This window comes from Hyalella azteca, unplaced genomic scaffold (assembly GCF_000764305.2).
Source record: "Hyalella azteca isolate HAZT.00-mixed unplaced genomic scaffold, Hazt_2.0.2 contig14481, whole genome shotgun sequence".
NCBI lineage: Eukaryota > Metazoa > Arthropoda > Malacostraca > Amphipoda > Hyalellidae > Hyalella > Hyalella azteca.
The window spans coordinates 33,012-56,987 of NW_025944362.1; the positions used below are offsets into that span (position 1 = coordinate 33,012).

General features: G+C 38.8%; 2 protein-coding genes across 6 annotated transcripts; one reads left to right on the forward strand and one right to left on the reverse strand.

Moving 5' to 3' along the window:
- Positions 1–220: 220 nt before the first annotated feature.
- Positions 221–11,940, forward strand: LOC108669935 (nuclear envelope integral membrane protein 1). 5 transcript variants are annotated; one of them, XM_018157378.2, is made up of 11 exons: positions 221–347; positions 4,818–4,913; positions 5,079–5,203; positions 5,425–5,549; positions 6,101–6,174; positions 7,120–7,286; positions 7,626–7,740; positions 7,974–8,199; positions 9,239–9,400; positions 9,848–9,901; positions 10,319–11,940. In XM_018157378.2, exons 1-11 carry the CDS (start codon positions 269–271, stop codon positions 10,464–10,466), a joined length of 1,371 nt encoding a protein of 456 aa, XP_018012867.1. In that variant the 5' UTR covers positions 221–268; the 3' UTR covers positions 10,467–11,940. The 5 variants fall into 5 exon arrangements, with proteins under 5 accessions (XP_018012867.1, XP_018012869.1, XP_018012870.1 ...); XM_018157380.2 differs by having other exon boundaries at positions 4,854–4,913; XM_047884075.1 differs by lacking the exon at positions 221–347 and adding an exon at positions 860–1,178.
- Positions 11,941–13,631: 1,691 nt separating this feature from the next.
- LOC108669933 (mitogen-activated protein kinase kinase kinase 5-like) lies at positions 13,632–23,868 on the reverse strand. Its single transcript, XM_018157376.2, has 16 exons — positions 23,635–23,868; positions 23,276–23,442; positions 22,862–22,957; positions 22,303–22,347; positions 22,014–22,057; positions 21,274–21,414; positions 20,877–21,020; positions 20,006–20,105; positions 19,490–19,639; positions 18,853–19,017; positions 18,546–18,651; positions 17,968–18,193; positions 17,654–17,810; positions 17,118–17,255; positions 16,327–16,403; positions 13,632–15,978 (listed from the first exon to the last, which is right to left on the reverse strand). The coding sequence occupies exons 1-16, from the start codon at positions 23,711–23,713 to the stop codon at positions 14,907–14,909; spliced, it is 2,907 nt and encodes a 968-aa protein (XP_018012865.2). The 5' UTR covers positions 23,714–23,868; the 3' UTR covers positions 13,632–14,906.
- Between the last annotated feature and the right edge of the window lie 108 nt (positions 23,869–23,976).

A 23,976-nucleotide genomic window follows, 5' to 3' on the forward strand; every position in this document is an offset into this window, starting at 1 on the left:
TTTAATGCCTTAGAAATTTTCTTCTTTATTCTTCACCTGCGAGATCAAACTTCTCTATCCCAAATGATTACACTCTCTAATATTTTGTAAAATTTACCCTTATAAGATTGAGATCGATAAAGTTCTGACTGTTTTATCAATTTATGTCACTTAAGAATTTGTTTTCAAGATTCTCAACAGATGTCGCTTCTGCAGTAGGTGGCAAAACATAACATGAAGCAATACTCCGTCAACATAACGTTATCCATCAAAAACCTTGCTGCTGGTGATGGCGGGGCTACTCAAACTCTCAATTATGTTCTCCGTGTTTACGTTAACAGTTGGGCAAAGAGGTGGATTAAGAATAGGTAAGCATGAAATTATGGTTGAATAACCGAAAATAACTGGTGCATTAAGAGTTAGCTGAGCTCTCAAACTTTTACTATAGAAAAGCTTCTGCCTAATTATCAAATAGGTAATTAAGTCTGGTTACCAAAAAATTAGCATAGGCAACACTGATATATATTTATAACGTTCTCAAAACGTTGTTGGTATATTTGAAGGTCTTTGGTTAGCTGCTTTTTGATCTGCCAGTGGTGGCTCGTGGCTGCCGCCTGCCAATGCCACAATGCCAGCTAGGTATAGTATTTTGTTTAACTCTTTGAAAACCAACAAACGTGAATAATAAAAATCGTTCTCTGGTCTTAAATTAGTAGGGATCAGGCTTATATTAAACTTAAATTGAAGTATCTATTCATCATTCTATAATCTGTCATATGTGGAGACAGTGGAGTCTGCTACCACAGTCTTCTCCAGTCTCCATAGGAGAAGACCATGAGTAAGCTGAGCTCTGTGCCATATTATTAGGTAATGTTTTCACATGTTGGTTTGACCACACTAAATTGCCAAATGCCAACTTGCCAAGCAGGTTAGCTTGGCATTGCCTGGGCAGCTGGGCTTGAGAATTCCTGCAATTTGAAACCTAAATCCCATCTTTCCTGGAATCAGAATGTAATTCTAGCCTCTAGGAATGTGGGGTCAGATCTTCAAGATCAATCCAGCCTAGGAGAAAATCAGTTCCAAAATATTAGTTAAATATAAAGTAAAATGTAATTACACATTTTTAGATCCAACATGATATGTGCACATGATCATATATTTCCCCTCCCAAATTCCACCCTGCCGGGCGGACAGTGACGTTGAGTGAGGCTGGCAGGATTGGAATCTATTAGATAATTAGATTATTATTATTTGATTAGATTATTTATTATTATAAATTATTAATCAATTAGATTCCAGCCTGGCAGGCTGGAATCTAATTCCATTAATAATAATATCTTGCATATTATAATAATATTAAGACCCCTTTGAACCTTCATTTTACTTGAAAGGTAAGACTCTTATTTGCTAATTTTGCTCTTGTTTAAAGTATGGAAAATACTTGTTTATCTTTAGAATAACATATATATAATAGTACCACTAGCAAAATCAAATTTCAATTTCTGATCCAATACTTTCTGCCTACTGCCTAGTTTTGTTAGGCTTAAAAACAAAGGTTTTCCCTGAAGAAAGTTTTATTTAGCGTACAACTTCTCGGATCCAGTTCGTTGATTGATCTGGGAATAAGGTCAACCAGCTTAGTCAACTATCTGTACAGGATTCTCATAACAGGCAAATACACAACCCAACATAACTGTAAAATATACAAACAAAGCCTTTAGATTTCAGCTATTGAAAGTTAATTCATATGGCTACCAAATATTTCAATAATGGACATCATTAACATATAATGAAGCAATAAACTACACATCTCAGAAAGAGGTAAGTAGTAAAATTATAGTCAAGTTGTTGTCTTGAGCCAAGAAAGTTGCAGACGGACACCACCAGAATAATAATTATTCTATGGGAAGAAAGATACAATAGTTTCAAATGCTTGTAAACAATCAACCAACAGTGATGTTGATCAATTTTAAATCTATATTGCACTGTTTTACATGTTTATAGCAACCTCTTGAACACACCTTAAAATATTTTGCAACTTAGCGGTAGATAATTTTAAGAGGCCATATATAGGGAAAATTATGAAAGTAGGTGAAGCAGACTCCAAAGCAATTATAAATTATGCTGAAAGAAGAACTCGGTTCTTCTTATCAAGGTAGGAATATATATATATTGAGGAATTTACTCTAAAGTTCATAAGCCTATGGCCAAGGTGGTTATACCACAGTAAAAGGCAATGTCCAAGATTAAGTCGGTGTCCACCTTCTAAGTACCATAAGAGCAATCATGCATTTAATCTTAAATAAACATAACAAAAACTGCAAGTGATTACTCCAACAAAAAATCAAATTAAGAATGTGTGGCGGTAAAAACAGACTGCCGAAGTTTGTCCAAGAAAATTGGTGCTTTCACCATCAAGTTACCATGCCCTCTTAGGCTCTTCTTCTATTTACAAGCCTATGCCTATCAATAGGTATGGAGAAAAAGAAATAAAAAAATTTTGCTACATAAGAAATAAGGAAATTTCTAACAGTTTTGCCATGCTTAACTAACGACTATGCTGTGACTCTAGTTGGAAAAAGTCCTACTTTTTTCATAACACCACACTAAAATCAATATCTAACACACTGCTACCTGTCAAATTGATCTGAAATTTTGCACACTTGCGTAAAGTTGGAGACAATGCTTGAAACAATTGACAGAAGTGTAATTTCAAAAATTAAAAAAATTCTAATATTTAAGAACAAGTTTTAAAATAATGTATTTTTAAATATTTAAAAATATAATAAGAAATTCATTGTACCTTTGTAACATCAGAGACACGGCCTCTTTAAAAGTGTTGTCTTTAAAAAGTAATTTTTAAATGCATATTTTTTATTATGATATATTGTGGCTCTAATATCATATAATTTTAATAAAAATTAAATCTCCCTTCTCTAATCTAACATATTCTTGTTTGATTGAAGAAATTACGGTTCGCAAACGTGTCATTTAATAAAATTGTCAACTTCCACAGTACAGTACCACATTCACACCAGAATATCCTGCGTAATGAGTAAACCCAAAACGTTTTGTCAGTGATTGCATAGTAGCGGTCACATCAGACTGCATTGTAACCGCATTAATTCCTAAACAAAAATGTAAATGATAAATTTTATAACATGGTCAGTTGCCAAAATTAGAAATTTGGGGTAACACATGCACAGGACTTTGAAAATGAGTTTGCAGCTTATAAACAGCTTTTCATGACTGGGATATGGTATTCATGGCTCAAAGAAATGGACTCATGGCTTGCAAATACATAGACTCTTGGCTAAAAATTTCCAGTCATGGCTCTGAGAGTAGCTGTTTTTCTTGCCAGCTGTAACTGCTGTCAATGGACACAAAATTTCAGGCCCTGGTGATCTACTAGCACCCAGCAACTGATTTAAGTATCCTTGATAAGTGCCCAGACAGCCTCATATTTGTCATAGGAAGATATATGTTTTTGGTAAATTTCCCTGTGAAAAATGAGCTTTCTAAAATGGTAAAAGAAATGGTCCATGCAGTTTGTAAAGCACTTTATCTGAGTTATTTGATCAATGGGCACCAATGGCTTTGAGAATGGGTGGCAAACCAGCATTAAAAATTCAGTAATGGTCACTAATAAGCATGCTTGCATGTGGCTGGCGGGCACAAGTATATAATTTCATTATCACACTGCCACTGCTGTTAGTAGCAGCAAGCATTGCGCATATGTATGGTCTTTAATTCATGTATGTTCATTGACACAATGTGAGCTGCTGTCACTGTTAGTAGCAGGAGGCATGGAACATATGTGGGTCACTAAAACACACACGTGCATAGGCCACATGGTGAAAGGATACCACCATACCAGCACACAGCTTTGCCTTCATGTTTTTGATGCAAGGTTAATTGCTCACTTTTTTTGTCTCAGAATATGTCAGCCCATTAGCTAGATTGAAAAAATAGCAATATGAATTCCTGCTCACCTAGCACACCTTGCTGACCATGGCAGTCTCTGTATATTTGTTGTGTCAGGCATCAGACCCACTTGCAAATGAACTCACAAACTTTTACTAATGTGTATGAAATTATAACCAATCAAATGTCAATTTCAGCAGTTTGATACAATTTTTGTTTCTATGTTATGTTTGTGAGCCTTTGTAAAACATTGAAATATTCTCTGACTAATTTCATTTATTTATTTTTTTTTTGTCCTACTTAACTGATGGATGTTAGGTTTCTACTAGAAAATTCAAGAAACAAATTAAAGAACAACCCTTTCAGACACTCAAGTTGAGCAGTCATTCTTGTGTGATTATTTGTCTAGTCTGCCATGTTGCCTTATACTTCATGCATTGAAAGCAATACAGGAGCTGGTTTAGTAAATGGCCAGGTTTATCAAATATTCATCAGAACTTCAAAATTACTGTCAAAATTTTGCTAAAAATGTATAGAAAAACTTGATTATATTTAAGATTTTTGCAAACTATATTATGTTTGAAATTGTACTTGATATGCATTAAAGAAATATTGCATGCAATAGAAGGGTAAAATGATACTACTTGTACTTGGAAGTACCGTAAATTATCTGTTAAATTTGGTTTCAAGCTATATTATTCACATTGTGGGATAAAACTTTGGAACAGTGATTACTACTCCATGTGTCATTGTCATCAGAGGTATTTTATCTACGCTCATTCCCTTAAATCTTTGCTTGTTTATGTAAATTACCTCATTTTTAAAATTTGGTTGTTATTGAGTTGTTGAGTGACACAAATATTTAATTTTGCAAATTTTTTACCCAGTTTGTTATTAATTTATTATTTTTTCAGAAGCTCCACCTGGAATTGATGTTGACCATTTTGCAGACCCTACCACTTCAGCTCAGCACAATGAAATAAAATTAGACAAAAGCACAGAAGATGGAGGTATGCTATTCTTTTTCTACTTTATCTCCTATTGTTTGATAATTTAACTTAATTTTTCTTCATAGTAAATAAATTTTCTCATGATTTTCTATAATATCAACATTGCTTTCTGTCATCAGTCATTTTCCAGTATCAAACGGAGTAACGGACTACACTTTTTTAAAGGCTTCTACCAACTGGTGCAAGGACGCAGCATTGATATCCCTGAACATGCAAGTGGGACGCACCTGGAGGTATTCTGCTACAAGGGAGAGGCTAAGAAACTCCAAACTTTCTTCAAAACTGTTGAGGTAAGCCAACAAAGTTCAACATTCTATTATAAAAGCTTTTTCTGCTTCTATTGTATTTCTGTCTCTTCTGTATGACCTTCTTGTTAAGTGCATGAATGGATCCTATTTTTGTTGAAATTTGTAATCTGATAATTGCAATCTAGTGTTTTCTAGATTAATATGTATAAATTTATTTTATTTAAAAGAAGTAAATTGTTCATTGTTTTGTCTGGGTGATTCAGTTGCAGTTGACAATCAAAGAGAACACTTTCCACTATTATGAAGCAGAGAACGCCTCAATGGTCAGGCACATGCACTCACAGAGTTCCTGGTTCTCATTCACTCCCTGGCAACCTTCCTCTTTCAGGTGAGACTTTGATAAATGTATAATAATAATAATAATATATCCAGCATTGTAGCTGATCATTAACATTGCAGAACATTCACAGTTTGTAGCAGTCTCAAACATGCAACTCATTGTTCCAATTTTTCTTTGCTTTACTGCCCGCCCTCCCCACTGATTCTGACCAGAAACTGGCGCACCCGCACCTCTCTGCTCCAATCCTGATACTCTGAACTGTAACCACTGGGCCACTCTATATTAATGTCAGAAATTGTTGTCTTAATGAGTACAATATCCTTGTATGCAGAAATTGTATCTTGAACTATGTAAAATAATTTGTATTCACAGCAATAGTTTTATAACCGTTGTAAAATTTTTTGTATTCACAGCAATAGTTTTATCACCTACGGTAGTTGTTATTGATCATACTTTAGAATCAAGACCACTTCCTGCATTATATTTTTTTCCATCACCCTTGTAAAATCTTTTGTATTCACAGCAATAGTTTTATCACCTAGTTGTTATTGATCATACTTTAGGCTCAAAACCACTTCCTGCATCATATTTTTTTCCAGACTTGATCTGTACAAGAAATCATGTGTTGGCATTGAGACGACAGCAAGCTACACAGTTTCTCTGCGTGCGAGATGTAAGTAAGGTGACTGTGTCTTATGGTATTTCTACAAGTTATTGAATAATCCAATATGATGGCACATTGGTTCTTGACCTAAATTCATTCTATAAGCAAAGTCACCATTAAATATTGATCAAACTCAAAATAACTTTTATTCCAGAATTAATCATGTGAACTGGAATAATTTTTCTTGGCCCTTGAACCCTATATTATATCTTCTCAAATAAATTCTTCACTGATGTTGTTGCTAGCTTCTCCTTTAATTTATATAGAGAAGCATATGAAGCCTTAGCCTTCTGAGCTGTTCTTTCAATATATGTGGCCTTCATGAGAACTTATTCTTTAGAGGTCAAGATCATCTGTTTCAACCAACTAAATTTGACAACTAGATACAGTTACGAAAAATAATTTGGATTTTCATGTTTTTATTTATATATTTCACTATTTTAATAATGGTTCCAAAGTTTTCCTCTTATTTTATAAGAATGGATAATCGCTGCTAGCTGTCTTGGGTGCTAGTCTAAATTTTATAGATGTAATTTTATTTATACACTGCATTTATAATATACCAATAAGGCACAATGTCTAAGACAAAATAAAAAATGGGAAAATGCTGAGCCTTAAACTTCATCCAATCACTATTTCATGTGTGCAGATGTTGAGGATGCTTGCTGTGAAGTTTTGAATTGGTCCCCAATCTGCTTGACTTCAATTGGTGTTAAAATAGTTGAAATATCTTACAGGAATAATGTCCTTAAAAAGATTCGAGCAGCTTGATAAAATTTATTTTATGGTTGGCCCTCAAATGAAACAGATTAATGCGCCATTGGTCCTTTACACAAAACTATCTATGGAGTATGAATTGGATCATTGTGCTTGCTCCAAAGTATAAATTGTTTTATTAATGTCAAATTCATGCGGGGAAGTTCTGTAATTACAGTAGATGTTGTGTCTGTACAGTCCTGGACGTGTGGCGCGTGTGTCTGCTGTGCGGCGGTGTGCTGGTGTTCAGCGGAGCGCCTGCCCTGGCGCGCAATTTGCTCTTCCATTACTTGAGTGCGAGCTGCCTGGCTGTCGTCGGCTCCTTCCTTATTGTTCTCATCTTACTCGCCAAGTTTATTCCTAAGGTCAGAGCTCTGCACCTGTGCTAAACACTCTTCAACGCCACGTACAATTTAGATTTCTTTAGGAGTATGATATGTACAACGGACATGGAACTAAATGTAAGCTTATTTTGTTGATTATCAGTTTGAATGTGTTTAATAGCATTCATGAGATAGCTTATTTTTGGTTGTGCGTTATTTTCAAATTAGAGACAAATAATAATCAAATTTTTCCTTCTAATAAATCTTTGTAATACAAATGGGAGGCATTACAAATATATTTTATGTAAATTTCTTCCCTAAATCAAGTTTATTTTTTGATGATTGATATTTTTTTAAATTGTCATTTGGTTTCCTGTGCAGCGGTCAGGAGCCGTGACATTTATGTTGGGTGGTTCAGGGCTCTTCTTGTACCTTGCCCAGCTCCTGTACACGAACTTCGTCACACTCATTAATGAATACTACAACATATTCTTGGGTGAGTAACGCACTCATGCTTCACTTTCTTGGGCTTATGTTATAGAGAAAAATATCACTTCGAGTGGTAAGAAGCCTTAAGCTTGTTTAATTTGGTCATCGGCCTTCTGCTTTTAGTTCATTTATATGGTTGTATAAATATTTTATTTGCCTTGTAGATTGCTCAACAACCTAACAAAGTTTCTATTGCACGAGTAATTGATAAAATTAAATCTGAGCAAGTCTTACTTACAGGATACATCTCGTGTACGGCTGTGATAAGCTTCTGTGTGATGTATCGCTGCGGTGGCGTGTCGGACGTACGCACGCTGCAGCTGCTGCAGTGGCTGCTGCAGGGCGGTGGTCTGCTCGCAGTGTACTGCAGCAGTCAGTACAGAGAAGTAGCTTTAGCTGCAGTACTACTACTGCTCGCCTACCACAACACTCCATCAGTGCTGTCTACTACCGTCAAGTCTGCGTGGTTAGTCACAGAATATTGTTACTAACAAAGTTTACTTGAAAATTACTCTACTTCAGCATTACAATGTCGTGTTATGTACGTCTAGCCGTTTATGATCAAATTAGCCGTATTATATTCTGAAATATAGATTATATACTAATTTTTAAAAATTAATTATTACAACACTTCTCTTTAACTTCACTTTTTATTGTTTGTTTGTCTGCTAAAAATCTTAAAATCGATATTTAACACACTTCTACCTGTCCAATCAATCTGAAATTTTGTATACTTGCGTAAAGTCGGAGACAACGCATTAATCAATTGACAAAATAAATAATTTTTTATGTGTAAAAATTGTTTTTAACTATAAAAAAATTTAACAAAACAAATTTTTGAATATTAAAAAATAAAGTAAGAATTTCATTGTACATGTGTAACATCTCATCTGAAACACTGGCCTTTTTAAAAGTGTTGTCTGTAAAAAGTAATTTTTAAACGCATATTATACATAAATATTTTAAATGAAATGTGTAGGATGCATGGTAGGTAAATTTATTTTCACGAATAAAATTTATTTTGTAGACTGTATTTCTATTATTTTGTTCTCGGTACGTTTTCTTTTGTTCTCATTAAAACTTATCAATGATTGGATATAAGATTGTCCGTACTCAGTCTAGGCGACGGCTCAGTTTACTGCAATTGTATTTACAAACAGTTAGTGTTGTTTGCTTCATAGATAAAGATCACTGCAGTAATATTCTATTTGCTGACCTGCTAAACTGTCCTGCGTACACCTGTCAGTACGCTCTACACGCTCCTAAACATTATTCTTTCAATAACAACACCGAAGGTGTTTATTTTCAAGAGATTCATGAAGTTTTAAAGATGATCCAGCGTATTACCTTGGTAAATACGAGCCAAAAATTCTCGGGAAGCTGACAATCACGAATTTTGGTATTGCACGTTTCTTCTATAGATGTTAAGTGAATTTGGTGTGGCACGTTTATATTGCATGGCGTTGTTCTGCAAATCCTCAGATTATGCATCTTTGCATTTGTAGGAGACGGAAATTTCCTCCGAAGGTGAGGTTGCTGACAGAAGAGGAGTTCATCCAGCAAGGCAACGTGGCAACCGCCAAAGCCCTTGAGGATCTAAGGAACTACTGCAGAAGTCCTGACTGCAACGCCTGGAAGACCTTGTCCCGACTTCGTTCTCCTCAGAGGTGACCATGCTCAATATTTTAGGTCATATGTTTGCTGGTATTTATTGTGGAAACCTTAGCATTTTACTTCCCGCTCAGAAACCTTTATAATCTCGTTTCACATCCCTGCAGTGGTGTCTAAATGTTGGCCTCTTACTAGGACTTTCATATTAGCTGACTCATTAGCTCATAGCATACCTCCAAGCAGAATTAAAATCATTTTCACGCTTTGGTGTTGATTTGAAAAGCTTTCTGGAACGTTGCATCATCAAAGCGGATTATATATCACAGGAAAGCTTATAGCTTATACCTGGTTGGTATATTTAATATTTTTCTGAAAACGAAATCATTTCACGAACATGAAAATGACAACATGGCAGAAGCATCTAAATACTTTGTGCTGAATATTTATTTATATTTGTGGGGACGGACAACTTTTTAGCCAGTATCCTAATGTTTCTCTTGTAGTTTGGATCGCAAAGAACCTCGCCCTTATCGTCCTTGCCGTTCCCGCATACCCAGGTAATAAATCGTCAAATTATTCGTTCATTCTCAAAGGTTGATACACGATGCAATAATTTTATACCCTCAAAAGTCTGAACCGAAGTCTTTTCCTTTAGTTGCCCATGACGTGTCATTGATCTTGTTACCAATAATGTACTTCTCCTTTCAACGCTGATGTACTTTCTTTCTTTTGTTTTACTCATCCTTGGGTTAGCGTCTTCGGTCGATCATGCTGGGTTCATTGAGTTTCCTCACGCTGATCAACAAGTTAGTTACTTCAACTGATGTACAATTTTCCGAGTTACTTCAACTGATGTAGAATTTTCCGAGTTACTTCAACTGATGTAGAATTTTCCGAGTTACTTCAACTGATGTAGAAGTTTCCGAGTTACTTCAACTGACGTACAAGTAACTACGAAACTATGATATTTCCAGATTTGCAGAGTTTGTGGAAGGTTCGTCGCACCTCTTGGACGACGAGATCTTACAGTACGATCACTCGCACCACAACGGCTCCCCGGGCGCCAGGGTCCTGACGCTCACAGATGATGAAGACGACTTGACGGATGACGACGAGCGCTGAACCAACGTCAGGGCAGCAGTTCGGATAGTGAACTTGTGTTCGAGTCATTTGCCTAAAAGGCTGGGGATGTAAGAACAAAAAACGATTTGAACAGGTAGACCGCAAGACCTTGATCTTGCGTTGTGTTACAGTGACAGCTATTATGTCATCCAGGAAGTAGATTCCTTATGCTGTGTTTAATGATAAGCAAGTGACTATTTTGAAATACTAGGTACGTTATGAGATAAGTTATGCGAATGGTATTTTAGACTACAACTTGATGAATTACTGCGAGGGGAATGCGTCATGATCATTTTAAAAAGACTGTGATAATAATTAACTGTAGAGTGATCGCTATTGCTTAATCTCGTAACCATAACTTTGAGGTTCTTGTTTGAAATACCGACTGATTCGGTCAAAGGTCAAAATTAATTTTTCTGCATTAAATTTTGTCATAGCATCGTAATAGCCTAACTAGCTTAATGGGATAAAGAAAGAGCATCTAATAGTCGTGCATTACACGAGTGGTGCGAGGCGACAAAAGCGGTGGTCTAATTGCTTCACATTTGAAGGATTTCATTGTCAAATATCAGTTGGTGCTGAATAAATTTAATCCTAGTTTTTATTTAGCTTATTTTATTTCAAAATGGACTGTTTTCTTTTATTAGACGGTACAAAAGCACTTTGAATGACCATAATTTTTTATTATCAATTTTTCGAAAATTTTTGTAAGAAAGAAATAACAAAGTTTTATGTTTGGGTTAAATTTTGGGGCCGTCTGCATTTCAAACAAGACCGTCTTCATCCTTCACCTTTTTGAAGAAAATGCATTGTAAATATCATGCCGAGACTCTAATTTCTATCTTAATCTTCCTCCGTGTTGCAAGTCGCTCCCAAAATCTCATTAATATAGTGTGGCTGTGACATAATTGGCCTCCGTCCCATCATTTGCCCGCCTCCCTCCCTCGTCTCCCTGACGCCCGCCACCTGAGCAACTCTTGGCTGTATTTCGCCGCTATGAGCAACGAACGAGTGATCAGGACTCGTTTTTATTTCTGTCTTATGCTGTGGAAGAAGATAGTGCGTTGTTAAGTAATAAGTAGCCTCATAGATGTTGATGCTCAACAAATGTCACTGTGAAGTGCCTATAACCATGTTTTGCTTCTAACGCAGTTTGGCCGAGAATTTTAGATTTCAGAACAGGACTGTTTGGACGTGAATATATGTGCTTTTTTAAGATGAATGAAAGGATGAATGCCTGTTAATTGAAACCTTGCAAAAAAAACTCTAACAAAGTTTTTAACCTTCTTGCTCTCTATAACAACTCTATTTCGCCCTGTTTTCCCTCCACTCGAAAATTTAGAACCCAAGTTTTCCGAGAGTGTGATTCACTTAGCGTGTTCCATGACCACGAGGTTGTACATGATGAACAATGGATCCAAGTCAATTTCTGTCGTGAAAGTAACTATCTTTTGTTTATTTTTAGATTTGGGAACATTCACTAATGGTGCTGTACATGTTTCATCATGTAACCGCTCCCGGTGCTAGATAGTATGTGCCATCTTCACCACTCTTATTGGAAGTAATGCACTGATGAGTTTTTTTTTATCTCAATACTGTGGGAGTTTGCCATTTGAATATTGGAACAGATGAGAATGAGCAAGTATTCGTAAATTCAAGGATTGTCGTGTATTTCCTCCATCTCCTGCCAGTCAATTGCAGGAGACGTGCTGTTTCATCTCCCAGTTGATCTTAGTGTGCTTCTACAGAGGTGCACAATGCTTTTGTAAGTTCTTACATATTCTTCAACGACAACATTTACGGCTGTTGATATACATGAATCTTTTATTGTGCGCCCACTGTCGAGGTTACTTGGTCAAAGTAAATTCAATTCAATAAAGCATTTATTAACAATCCAATTTATTTGACACCACATATTTTCTATCAACGAAATATTTGTACGCATTCGAGACACGCGTACTCTTACTCAGATCGTACTCATCACTCGAGCCGCTTCCCCGTTTAAACGCCACGCTACTAAAAACAAAGATGCTTACACGTACGAAAAGGCCTTGACAATCTGTTACGTATTGTAATCAAATTATACTTATCCCGGTAAATTTCCTTCATTGGGGTTAGAGACAAATCTGTCAGTTTGACGGTTTCCGTATATAAATATTTGTTATATTCTGATTCACTAACATGGTTTTGTAACAAATTCATTCAAAAGACCGAATGAAACAATTGAACATGCAGAACTAATTGCTGAACAATATGCACCTACATCACGGATGTGCTGATAAAATCGCACAACATTTTCTGAGCTTCACATTTTACCTTAACCCATTGATGCCGAGCGGTTCCATTTGGAACCAGCGGGAAAATAGATTCATAATAAAATTGTAAGATCAAATAAATATGCAAGTGGATGCGTAGGTTTGATACACATAATAAAATTGTAAGATCAAATAAATATGCAAGTGGATGCGTAGGTTTGATACACATCTTGTACATGTTCTGGCAACGTTTGCTTCTGCTGCGCCGATCACAGCGAGTAATTTGATCTAAAAAAATATTTTTTATGAGTTAGATGCAGAATTTTATCGATAGAGCGAGTCCTTCTAATATGGTGTATGCTATTACGTAAAATAATACTTCTAAAGTTATTTAGATCATGAAATATTTAGCCGGGTTCCTAATGAAACTAAACTATAATTTTTCACATGCAACGAAAAATGAATACACACAATTTTTATTTATTACCGTCACAAGTGATATTTTCACAGGAAAAGACAAAAAAAAATTCAGAAATAATTCTCGGCATTAATAGGTTAATAAGGCACGATCCAACCCTGCTTCACGAATAGTTTGAGCTATTGACATAATTAACAATCAACCATGTCTGGCATACTATGCGCACAACCATAAGAAACGGACGTCCATGAAATGGAATTTTCCTAACGAAACGGATAAAATATGCGAACATTTGAAACGGCTATCAATTGGAGCGTTATGCGTCTAATTCATTGTGCGCTTAAATTAAGTAAGGACGCATAGCTTAAAAGCTTGCAAAACAGCGAATATGGCACTTGGGTAAGCATCACAAGATAAACTTATTATTGCACAATACAGGCGTCTCGACTGCACTAACAATTGGAACGGGAGCACAACAGCTAACAGTCACACAATAAGTGCATAGTTTTACTGTAACCTTGGCAGGAATTGAAAGCTAAAGAACATTTCCCAACCTTAGAAGAACAACAACCTCCTGTGGTTTACGAGTCTATGCGAAAGACACGATAACATGATTAAAATAGAATAAAAATCATATAGTTCAAGTTTGGGGAGAGTAAGGCACTGGTTTGGTAAAGAGCTTCAGTCGGCTTCGTTCCGTATAAGGTTTTGAACAAAAATAGAACATTACATGATTATTATTTTCACTTATTCGACGTTATGGAACTTCTTTGAAAACAAAAAAAGGGGGAGCAAACCTCGAAATGAGGTGGCGCTTAATGCAGGCGATCCAACATTTTGGTGGATCCATGCCCCGCAGGGCACAAGTAGCGTAAAACTTCCTGTCTTGTCTCTTTCAAATCTCTTAGCCAAAAATGCTAAATGTAATTACCTCGCACTACAAACGAAGGTCTTGATGATGTGCCAATGCCGTGGGGGAATGGGAGCATAGTAATCATGATCATTAAGTAGGCAGCGTTGCGAGTATCGCTCTCTCAACTCACAAAGCAAGATACTTCAAAAGACGATTTTAACTTCGACGCCGAATAGCGGACTAACACTGGCACTGCACTCGATGGGAAATCCCTTAACATTAAATAGAGTAGAAAACTTTTATGTATTGCAGCTTTCGAGAGCCTCATGATAATACTCTGATAAAATTCTTTACGATTTTTTACGATGCATTACGTACTTATATTACGTACTTATTAAAACTTAATAAACAAAAAGAGTAACTCTAATTAAAAGCAAATTAAAGTAATTCTGGAAGCTACTGAGCAGACGTTCACAACACCATCAGCTGGAGGCACACAACACCATCAGCCGGAGGCACACAACACCATCAGCTGGAGCACCATAGAAGAAGTGTAAATCACTAGACTGAGAGGAAGAATTTTCGTGTGACCGAAATTTCTATTGGAAACATTGAAGTTGGTCGTAATACAGCGAATCTTGAAGATGCAGAGCGTATGTGAACGTCACAACCATGCCCGAACTCATTCTACGGGACACCAATAACGGCTTTATGAATATGTGCTTGGTTGCATGTAAAATGTGCAAAAATCAGGCGACCAAATCATAATGAAAAAAAGCCTCTCAAGTAATGGAAGCACAAGAAGGCGAGTTTAAGGGTTAAAATATATCGAAATAGCGTAGATTTGGCCATAGAGAGCACAAAGGAAGCGCTATAGCAAGAAGTCCTGTTCATTTTAAACGCATATAAAAGATTCAGGCAGGCTTTTTGCCGCGCATAAATCTGGGAGGCAAACTAGATGAGGCTCTTGCACTTTTGTGTCGAGCGTCACTGGGAGACTTTTCTTTAACCAAGACTTTTTTATCCATGGAAACCATTTTGCTGTTCCTCGCGAGACTCTTGCTAGATGACGAAGTGCTTGATGCAGAAGAATTATTTTTGGTAGAACTCTTGCACGGACTTACAGCGCCTATACAAATGTTTACATTGTCATCAACGGTTTTATTGTCACTGCTGTTGGTGATGGTGAGATCACTGTCATCATCATTACTATGGTTAATGCCACCAACGCTCGTGTCCGCACAATTGAGCGCATCGCTAACATCAAGTTTGTTGTCCAACGAGTCAATACTAGAGTGTACCTCCTCGCCACCGTTGTTGAGGATCATTCCATTTCGATCATTGATGTTCATAGTGAATTCATTTCTCACATTGCGCGAATAAATTCCTCCACCGGAACTACTTTTCGTGATCGAAATCAAGTGACAATTTCGATTAGTATCTGATGCAACCACAGACGCAGACTGGGACTTTGATAGAGCCAGGAGGCCATCGGGGTTGGGGGTCGGGTAGACAAACGGGCACGGTTGGTACGACCGAGCACGACGAGCTTCGAGAAGATTAAAATTAGTAGCCAGCGGCACACGAGGGAGACTCACGCTCTTACTAACTCCGTGCGTGGCGCGTGCAACGGCGTCCACTGACACGGTGCTTCCACTCACAGAACTCTGCCCACTTTTATTCAGTTCTTCAATAACAGAGTTGCTGAAAGCTGCTGATGATTCATGTAGTTTGGTCGAAACTTCAGAGCTCACCGAGCCATGAAATGACTCATGGACCTCTTCTACTGGCCCGTTCCTTTCCTCGTTGAACGTAGTACAAGGGATGCTAGGAGAAATGTAATTATCGTGCGCTGTTCCGTTGACGGTGCTTTCGGAGGGAGGTTCGATAATAGTGGGCAGGGGCACCGGCGGCGGTTGTGGGATAGCAGCCCCGCTACGGCGATGGTTCTCTATGCTTCTCCACAAACGCATCTCAGTGCCAAGACTACGGAACATGCAAAGACAATTGGATATTAATGTAAAGCTGCTTTAAGATCCTAGCCCGTTAAAAAATGCGTAATAATTCCAACGTCATGAGATGATAGGCTATACTGAACATGAAACGTCATTTTGACGATCGAATGTACGAGCTGCAATGAAATCTGCGTAAATGCAAAGTAAAACCTTCAAAAACTTAGCATTATGTTAAAACTATTCAACTCATTCACACAGAAATATTCCAGTGGTCATGTTTGCAGATTAAAAATAAAACAACCACAACCAACATAGAAAATTGTCCGTAGTCAATCAGATTGAAGATCATAAACTAAAAATGAAAAATAACTAGTCCGACCTGAGGCGCATTCGGGCCAAGTCCTCCCTTGAAGCGTGATAGATCAAATCTTCTGCTGACATTTCTTCTGCCACGATCTGGGGAAATAATTTCTTTTTTATAATTTAAGTCAATGAAATATTTTACGACACACGTTCTTTTCATACGTAGTGAGCTTTCTGTTAGTATTGCTCAATAGTTATAAAAATCGAGAATGGCCAAGATTGTAGAAAATTATTTGTTTTCTCAGAATGAAAAGTTATACTCATTTATAGAGACACATTCGTCATTTTATTGCTGCCCAAATCGTCGCCTTTCTTAATAGATCAAGATTTTGAATACTCTCTCACCTAGCCCAACAGTTCTGTCAGTGTCAAATAAGCTCACAATTATTTAACCCATATTCACCCAAGTCTGTGTTTGACAAGCCTGCCACCACAAATATATAGGTGCTGTGCGGGCACGTACCTATCTACGATACTTGTAGTGTCCGGATAACCTACCCTGGAAATTTTATTCTGGCGTGAGCTGGGCCATTTCAAGACGGGCAAGGGTCAATAGTGAAATTAAAAGTGAAAATAGCTTCGACTTTCAAGCTGGAAACTAGATGCTAACTTTTAATTAATCGGGACGGGGAATTCTTAGAAGAACGTTCCTTGGTTTCGAAATTGTCAACTGGAAACAAAATTCAGGATAGTAGCAATAAAATGGCAAGATGACATGATGCGGGATTTTTCAAAGCACGGTTATTATCAATCCCGTCGAGTCAACGCGCAGGTACTAAATAGAACACATAAGTTAGCGCCACGCACCCTGTCGATGGCAGGCGGGGGGACGGCGTTGAGCTGCAGCCAGTGCACCAGCGCCGCGTCAGGCTCAGCGCCTCTGCTGCTGCGTGTAGTTGTCCACACGCCGCTGCTGCCGCCGCTGCTCACGTCACCAGTAACAAGCTGCACAATATATTGCTGCATCAATGAACCAACCAGGCCACCATATTATTGCGGGAGTAGGTCTCATAACTGAGAGGACGAGGACTTCTTCAAAGACTAGCAGCTTTCAAATATCACAAGAGCATCGAGTTGAACTCGTTACGAACATTACGTCGTAGGTGATACGTAGTCCATATATTAGCTAATCCAGCCGTATTTTTAGCTCATTTTAGGTGCGATAACCGGATAAGAAGATTCGTAAAAAAGCTGATACTAATCGTCATCATCTATAATAAAAAACTTGTTGCCTCGTATTTAAGTAGGCTTTCTGAGCAAAAGTTTAATAAACCTGACATTCTTTTCAGCGCGGCGTGCGTATGGATCAATAAGTCCTGCCACGAGGGGAGCGCTCTGAGCACCTGCACTGAAGCGGTGTTGGGGGTGAGCAGCAGAGACGTGGAGCCTGTAGCCTGCAGCTGCTGCTGGAGAAGCTGCACCTGCTGCTGCCGCTCCTGCAGGAGTTGCTTCAGAAGGCTCTGGTATCGTTGCTCAACTTCGTTTTGCTCGTGTAGTAACCTTCAAGAAAGAATAAAATATCTAACATTTAAATAGAATATTATTCCTCCTTGAAAATCGTCCAAAACTGTCAGAAATAGAGAGAAATAAATAATCTACCGCATCTTTTATCGAAATGTGCTGATGAAAGAACGCGGCTCCTAAAATAAAGACTGACGAGGCGTTCTGCTGTCGCGTGGTGTGGAGCTGGTGGTGTAGCTGCATGCAGAGGTTGCTTTGGTGGTGCAGCATTTCAGTGGCGCTGCCACCAGCGGTTGTTGATTTGCCGCTGTTGACGGTTGACATGCCAGGCGTGGGGCTGTGGTCGCACACACCTCCCCCGTCACCCTCAACACGCTCACCCTCACAGCTGTCACTCTCACCCGCAACCAGCATGTCCATGCCTGAGAATAAAAAGAGTGGACAAGAATATGGATAAGAGTTATAGTGCACACAAATAGTGAGACTGCATAAACAATACTTCCCATCTGGTGACTTAGCCATTTTAAAATTTATTTCATAATGAGATGCCTTCCACACACTCGTGGTCGTCGACGCAAGTAACACTACACGATACTCGCAAGCACCAGGGGTGTAATATCAACCAAACATAACACAGCACATACACAGCAGTTAACATAACACAACAGATCACGAGCACAGTAGTGAGTATTATCACAACACATCCCAACACAACACATCACATATACGAGAACACAAGTTACGCACCAGCAAGGAATGACACAGTGGACTCACCAGGTTGCAGGATGTTCATGGCGGTGTGCACTGCGCCGCGCACGACGTCATCAAAAGCAAACATCCAGTGAGGTTTGATGTTGTGTCTTCGCAGCACTCCGCACACCTGCAACATCAACAGTATAACTCTAGCGACTATGTTGATGGAGGTATGCAGAAATAAAGCAATAAAGATTTTATTGAAGGTGCGCCACAAAGCTCAGATGTAGCGCTGTGAGATGTAATATTGTAGGTAGCAGCAGCAGTAGTAGGTTTACTAGCGCTTAAAACATGTATCTAGAATATTGTAAGAGCTTATAGTACAGACGGCGTGAGGGAAGGTGTAGAGGGCGTGTTGGATGTAGTCCGTGGTGTCTTTGAAGGACGGACTTTCAATCTTCGACCGTACGGACGACAGAGCTTTAAACACAGGTCCTCTCTGCAAGCTGCCGATGTTAGCTTGCAGTCCCCCCATCAGTTCTTCCAAATGGCTCTGAAAATAATTTCACTTCGATATTACTGAATATAATCTCTATATTGTACGGTGTTTCATCAGACTAATTATCAAATGTTCTGCAAATGAAAATAATGGAATAAAATCTAGAAAAATAATGGAAAATAGACAAATTCAATGGCAGAATAGATAGTTTCTTTAATGGCAAACAGGAAAACACCGTAACAACTTCCCTTTGATGAGCGTACCTATTTTATTTCATATAAACAAGAGAAGAGTAGCTAAAGAGACTTCATTTTGTTCTATTTATTATGAAAATACAAATATTTCCCCACCACCAAACACTTTTATATACATATTGTTCGACAATATTCAAAAGATATTTCTTCGTTAAAATTATTTCATATGATGAATGGTAATGACGTTTCCCCACGTACCATTATAGTACTTATATTCGCTACACTTCACGTAATACATGCGGGAATAATTCAAGTTCGATGAGGTAACTGACCTCCTGGAGGGGGAAAGTCTGAGTCCCGAAGTCTTCTTGTGCGCGGTCCAGCCAAGACGATATCAGCAGCTTGTGGTCTTTGTCCAAAATTTGAGACAAAGTCATGCGGCGCTCCGAGTCTTTCTTCAGCAGATAGAAACCGTCTTGATCCTGCAAATTAGATTTCTGTATCAAGAAGTCGTATTTCTAAACATACTATAATAATGAAAATTTTATATTGGGATACACTGTTGTGCCATTACAGTGTAACCCTGTGCGTTGATCCAGTCTGCCTCCAAGTGTGGGTTTAAGAAAATGTATCGAATGTTGTCGCATAATAAGCAACACGTACACGAAAATTACAAATATAACACACAACTAAAGTTTCATTTATGAGCAAACATAGGTGAAGGAAAATATTGATAGGCGTGTTATTTGAACGAATTTTAAAAGTTATTCATGAGACGGGCAGTGGGGCAGTAAAGGTTGCAGTTTGAAGGTAGACCGTAACTCACAAGGAGACGCTCAGGAACTTACGTTTGTTGTGCGGCCCGCGGTGTCCACGTCGGGGGTGAGGACGTTGCTGATGGAGGGGCGGCGCCCTGAGAAGTCGTCCGTCTCCACACTCATCCCCTGACTGAGCAGGAACAAATCAGTCTCGATAGACACTTACATTCTTGGCGAGGATCGCGATCACGTTTGTTCCTTTGTCTTAAATTTGACTGATTTAAAATTAATAATGGCCTATAGAATTGAAATAAAAGAGCACTTAATAGGCTGACTTGGAAAGCATTGTGCAGGGATTGAATACGACGTTCATATGATCTGAGGTGTAGTAATGATGCAGGCTTGCCCATGCTCTAATTCTTATGTTCTAAATATTTTTATCCGATGTGATTCTCCTTATCCGAGGAGGTTGTTCTTATCAGAGTGTAAATGCAGGCTTAACTATGAACGACTGGTGTCACATCAATCTTTATTGGTATGCGATAATCTCTGCTCTGGAGGCTTACCCAGTATATGAGAGAGTAGGGATTGACTGGGGATGAAGGTTTACCCAGTATATGAGAGAGAAGGGTGAGGCTGGGGATGAAGGTTTACCCAGTATATGAGAGAGAAGGGTGAGGCTGGGGATGAAGGTTTACCCAGTATATGAGAGAGAAGGGTGAGGCTGGGGATGAAGGTTTACCCAGTATATGAGAGAGAAGGGTGAGGCTGGGGATGAAGGTTTACCCAGTATATGAGAGAGAAGAGTGAGACTGGAGATGAAGGTTTACCCAGTATATGAGAGAGAAGGGTGAGGCTGGGATGAAGGTTTACCCAGTATATGAGAGAGAAGGGTGAGGCTGGGGATGAAAGTTTACCCAGTATATGAGAGAGAATGGTGAGGCTGGGGATGAAGGTTTACCCAGTATATGAGAGAGGAGAGAAAGGTGAGACTGGGGACGCAGTGGCGGGAGGGTGTATGGCGGTGAGAGTGTTGCTTTCCCCACGGCTTCCCCCGCTGCCCCCAGAGGACTTGAGGATGCACGGCGACCCGCCACCTGTATCGCTGCGCAAGCAAAATCTCCCATCAATAAAGCATCAAATTAATGTTATGCGCACATCATCCATCACAGGTGTCCGTGTAACCGCACACAACTCACCCCAAAAATATCTTGGTCAATGCAATTAGTCAGTCAAGAACAATGTCAGGCTTCAACACACAGAGAACTCAAAGAACAGAGAACTCAGAGCACAGAGAACTCAAAGAACAAGAGCATTGCGAGTGTCAAGACGACATTACACGATAGTTGTCGCCTTACCTGTCGTCAGGCGAGGACGGCAGACGACATTTGTCCAGCTGTTGTTGTTGTCGCGCAGGCAGGCGGTCAACAGGCACGGAAATGCTCCTGTTGAACTCCTGCTGGGTGGTCAAGCGACCCATTTTTTTCTTGCTGCCCAAACTGTGGTTGAAGAAAACATCAAGTTACACTAAGATCGGAATACAATGCATAGATGAAAAAGGTACTAAACAGATGAACTCAAAAAAATTCATGACACTAGAAACTCAAAAAAATGTCTTTCTCGTAATCAATCTCCCCGGGGATTGAAATAATGTACCCGTTTTCGTTATTCATTAGAAAAGCAAGCAACACGCCCTTAATGCGAGAAAAAATGCCAACATATAATTTGTTACTGCGAGTCTAACTCAGCCAATCTCAGATTTGTAGTGAATGAACATCTTCAATTCACCAGCGAAGTTATTCAAAAGTTTGTTGCCAAATGTTCACGCTAGTTACCTCTGAATCCTCTTACATTTCTGTTACTTTTTAGGACTGTCAATAATTAAATAATATACGAATTGTGGCAGTCGTTCAATCCTCTATAGACTCATGAATAAAATGAAATATAGTACCTCACTTGATTCCTTAATTATTATCATTAATAGCTAGAATGCTAGATGAACCCGACACTTTGCCTTGATTTAGAAATTAGTAATGAAAGGGTCCTCGAGCAGCTGTGCTGCCGTGGTCCACTTGTCAAGGCCGGGTCCATCACTTACTCAGTAATGAAAGGGTCCTCGAGCAGCTGTGCTGCCGTGGTCCACTTGTCAGGGTCGGGTTGATTAAATAGGGATTTTTTAGAGAGATATATTTTATATTATAGAGAGAGAGACGTTGTTTCCTATCGTCTCATATCTTTTAAAGTTGGGTGAATCGGAGTGATCTACTCCACCAAATTTACGTTACGTTCAGGTTCAAGATACCGGTATTCATTACTTATCGTTTTGTCAGGTAGTCTGCCGAGTGGCATTTGATTTGGCACGTGAATAAGGTTCTCTTTTTGGAAGCGTTACGGCAANCACGAATATCAGGGTGTACTTTGAACATGCCCACCTGCCCACGAATATCAGGGTTACTTTGAACTTGCTTACGAATCAAATGTTTCTCGCCTTCTGAGCACGTAGCTTAGTTCTAGTTTAGTAGCATAAGTTCGATCACAATAACAAGAAAGCAGAGGGACAGCTTTCGTTATCAGCGAGGAGTGCTTGATTAATAATTAGTTGTCATATCATTTCAAAAAATAACCTCCAAAATGATCATCGACAACGTTCGTTATGACAAACTAACATAAAACCGCAAAATGATATTGGAAATATATAAAAGAGAGCCTACAAATTGAAACATTTTCGAAGATAATAAAACGTTCATCACGCCTTAGGATAGATTTTCAAAATTAACCAGGGCTTAAACAAAAGAGATGAGCGAAAATCATTTAATGAGTTGAACACCAAATTGGATAACAAATCAAGGATAAGGTTTAAGGTTTATCTTGAACATAACAAATCAAGGATAAGGTTCAAGGTTTACCTTGAACATAACAAATCGAGGATAAAGGTTTCAGGTTTACCTTGAACATGGCGGCTTGCGGAGACCCGAGTTGGTTGAAGGGAGGCTTGCCTGTCGCCATCTCGACCACAGTGCACCCTAGCGACCAGATGTCTGCCTGCACCACACACGCATACATTCTTAACTGACATCATCCGATAAGAATTTTCTGCATAAATACAACAACATAGAAGTAAATAAGGGTTCTTTTATGAGGCAAAAATTGTCACGAGCCATTACATTCTACACGTTGCGTGGATTCTGCTGAAGCTTACACGCCTGTCATAAGCACAGGTGCAATATGTGCCCTTTAATAGTGCAGTTCAGACAGTGCTATAGGATGGCAGAATTGGTTACTTTAAACAAGTTTATTCGAAGACCAGAGAATATGAGCAGTTCAGTAACGATATGATGGCGATGCACTCAAAGAACTCACAGGCGCGCCGTATCCCCTGGCCCCCTTGTCGATAACCTCAGGGGCCATGTACTGCAGGGTGCCTGCGAACGTCTCCGTCGACTGGTACACGCCTCCCAGACGCTTGCTCGTGCCGAAGTCGGATATTTTCACAACTCCAGTGTAGGTGTTGACAAGCACGTTGTCACCTGATGGTAATTATCTTCTTTATTGTAAGATCGTGATGATCATTAAAGCCCACACAAGCTCGTAAATAACATTCATTTTGAGTCAGTGTGAGAATACGAGCTAAGAATATTCCTGTACAGATAACAGCTCACGGTAAGCATATTTTTATTCATTTAAGGTACAATTGTAAATTTAAACGATAAGAGACTTGCCTTTTATGTCCCTGTGGACAATTTTCTGGTCATGGAGATACTTGAGACCTTCCAAGATCTGTTTGGTGTACCGCGCCATGGTAGACTCGTTCTCCTTCAGAGGCCCCCACTTACTGCGCAGCAACGCTGACAAACTCCCGCCCGGCACCTGTGACCAACACTTATTAATCAACAGGTCCTATAACTGCAAGTCTTTCAAACAGGTCCTTCACACAGGTCCTGTAGCTGCAGGTCCTTCAAATACTACTGTCACCGGCCAGAGCTACTATAATTCAATCTGAACGTCAGGCTTTGTAATTCACTATCAGGATCGAATGCTCACCGCTCATAGGCCAGGACAAT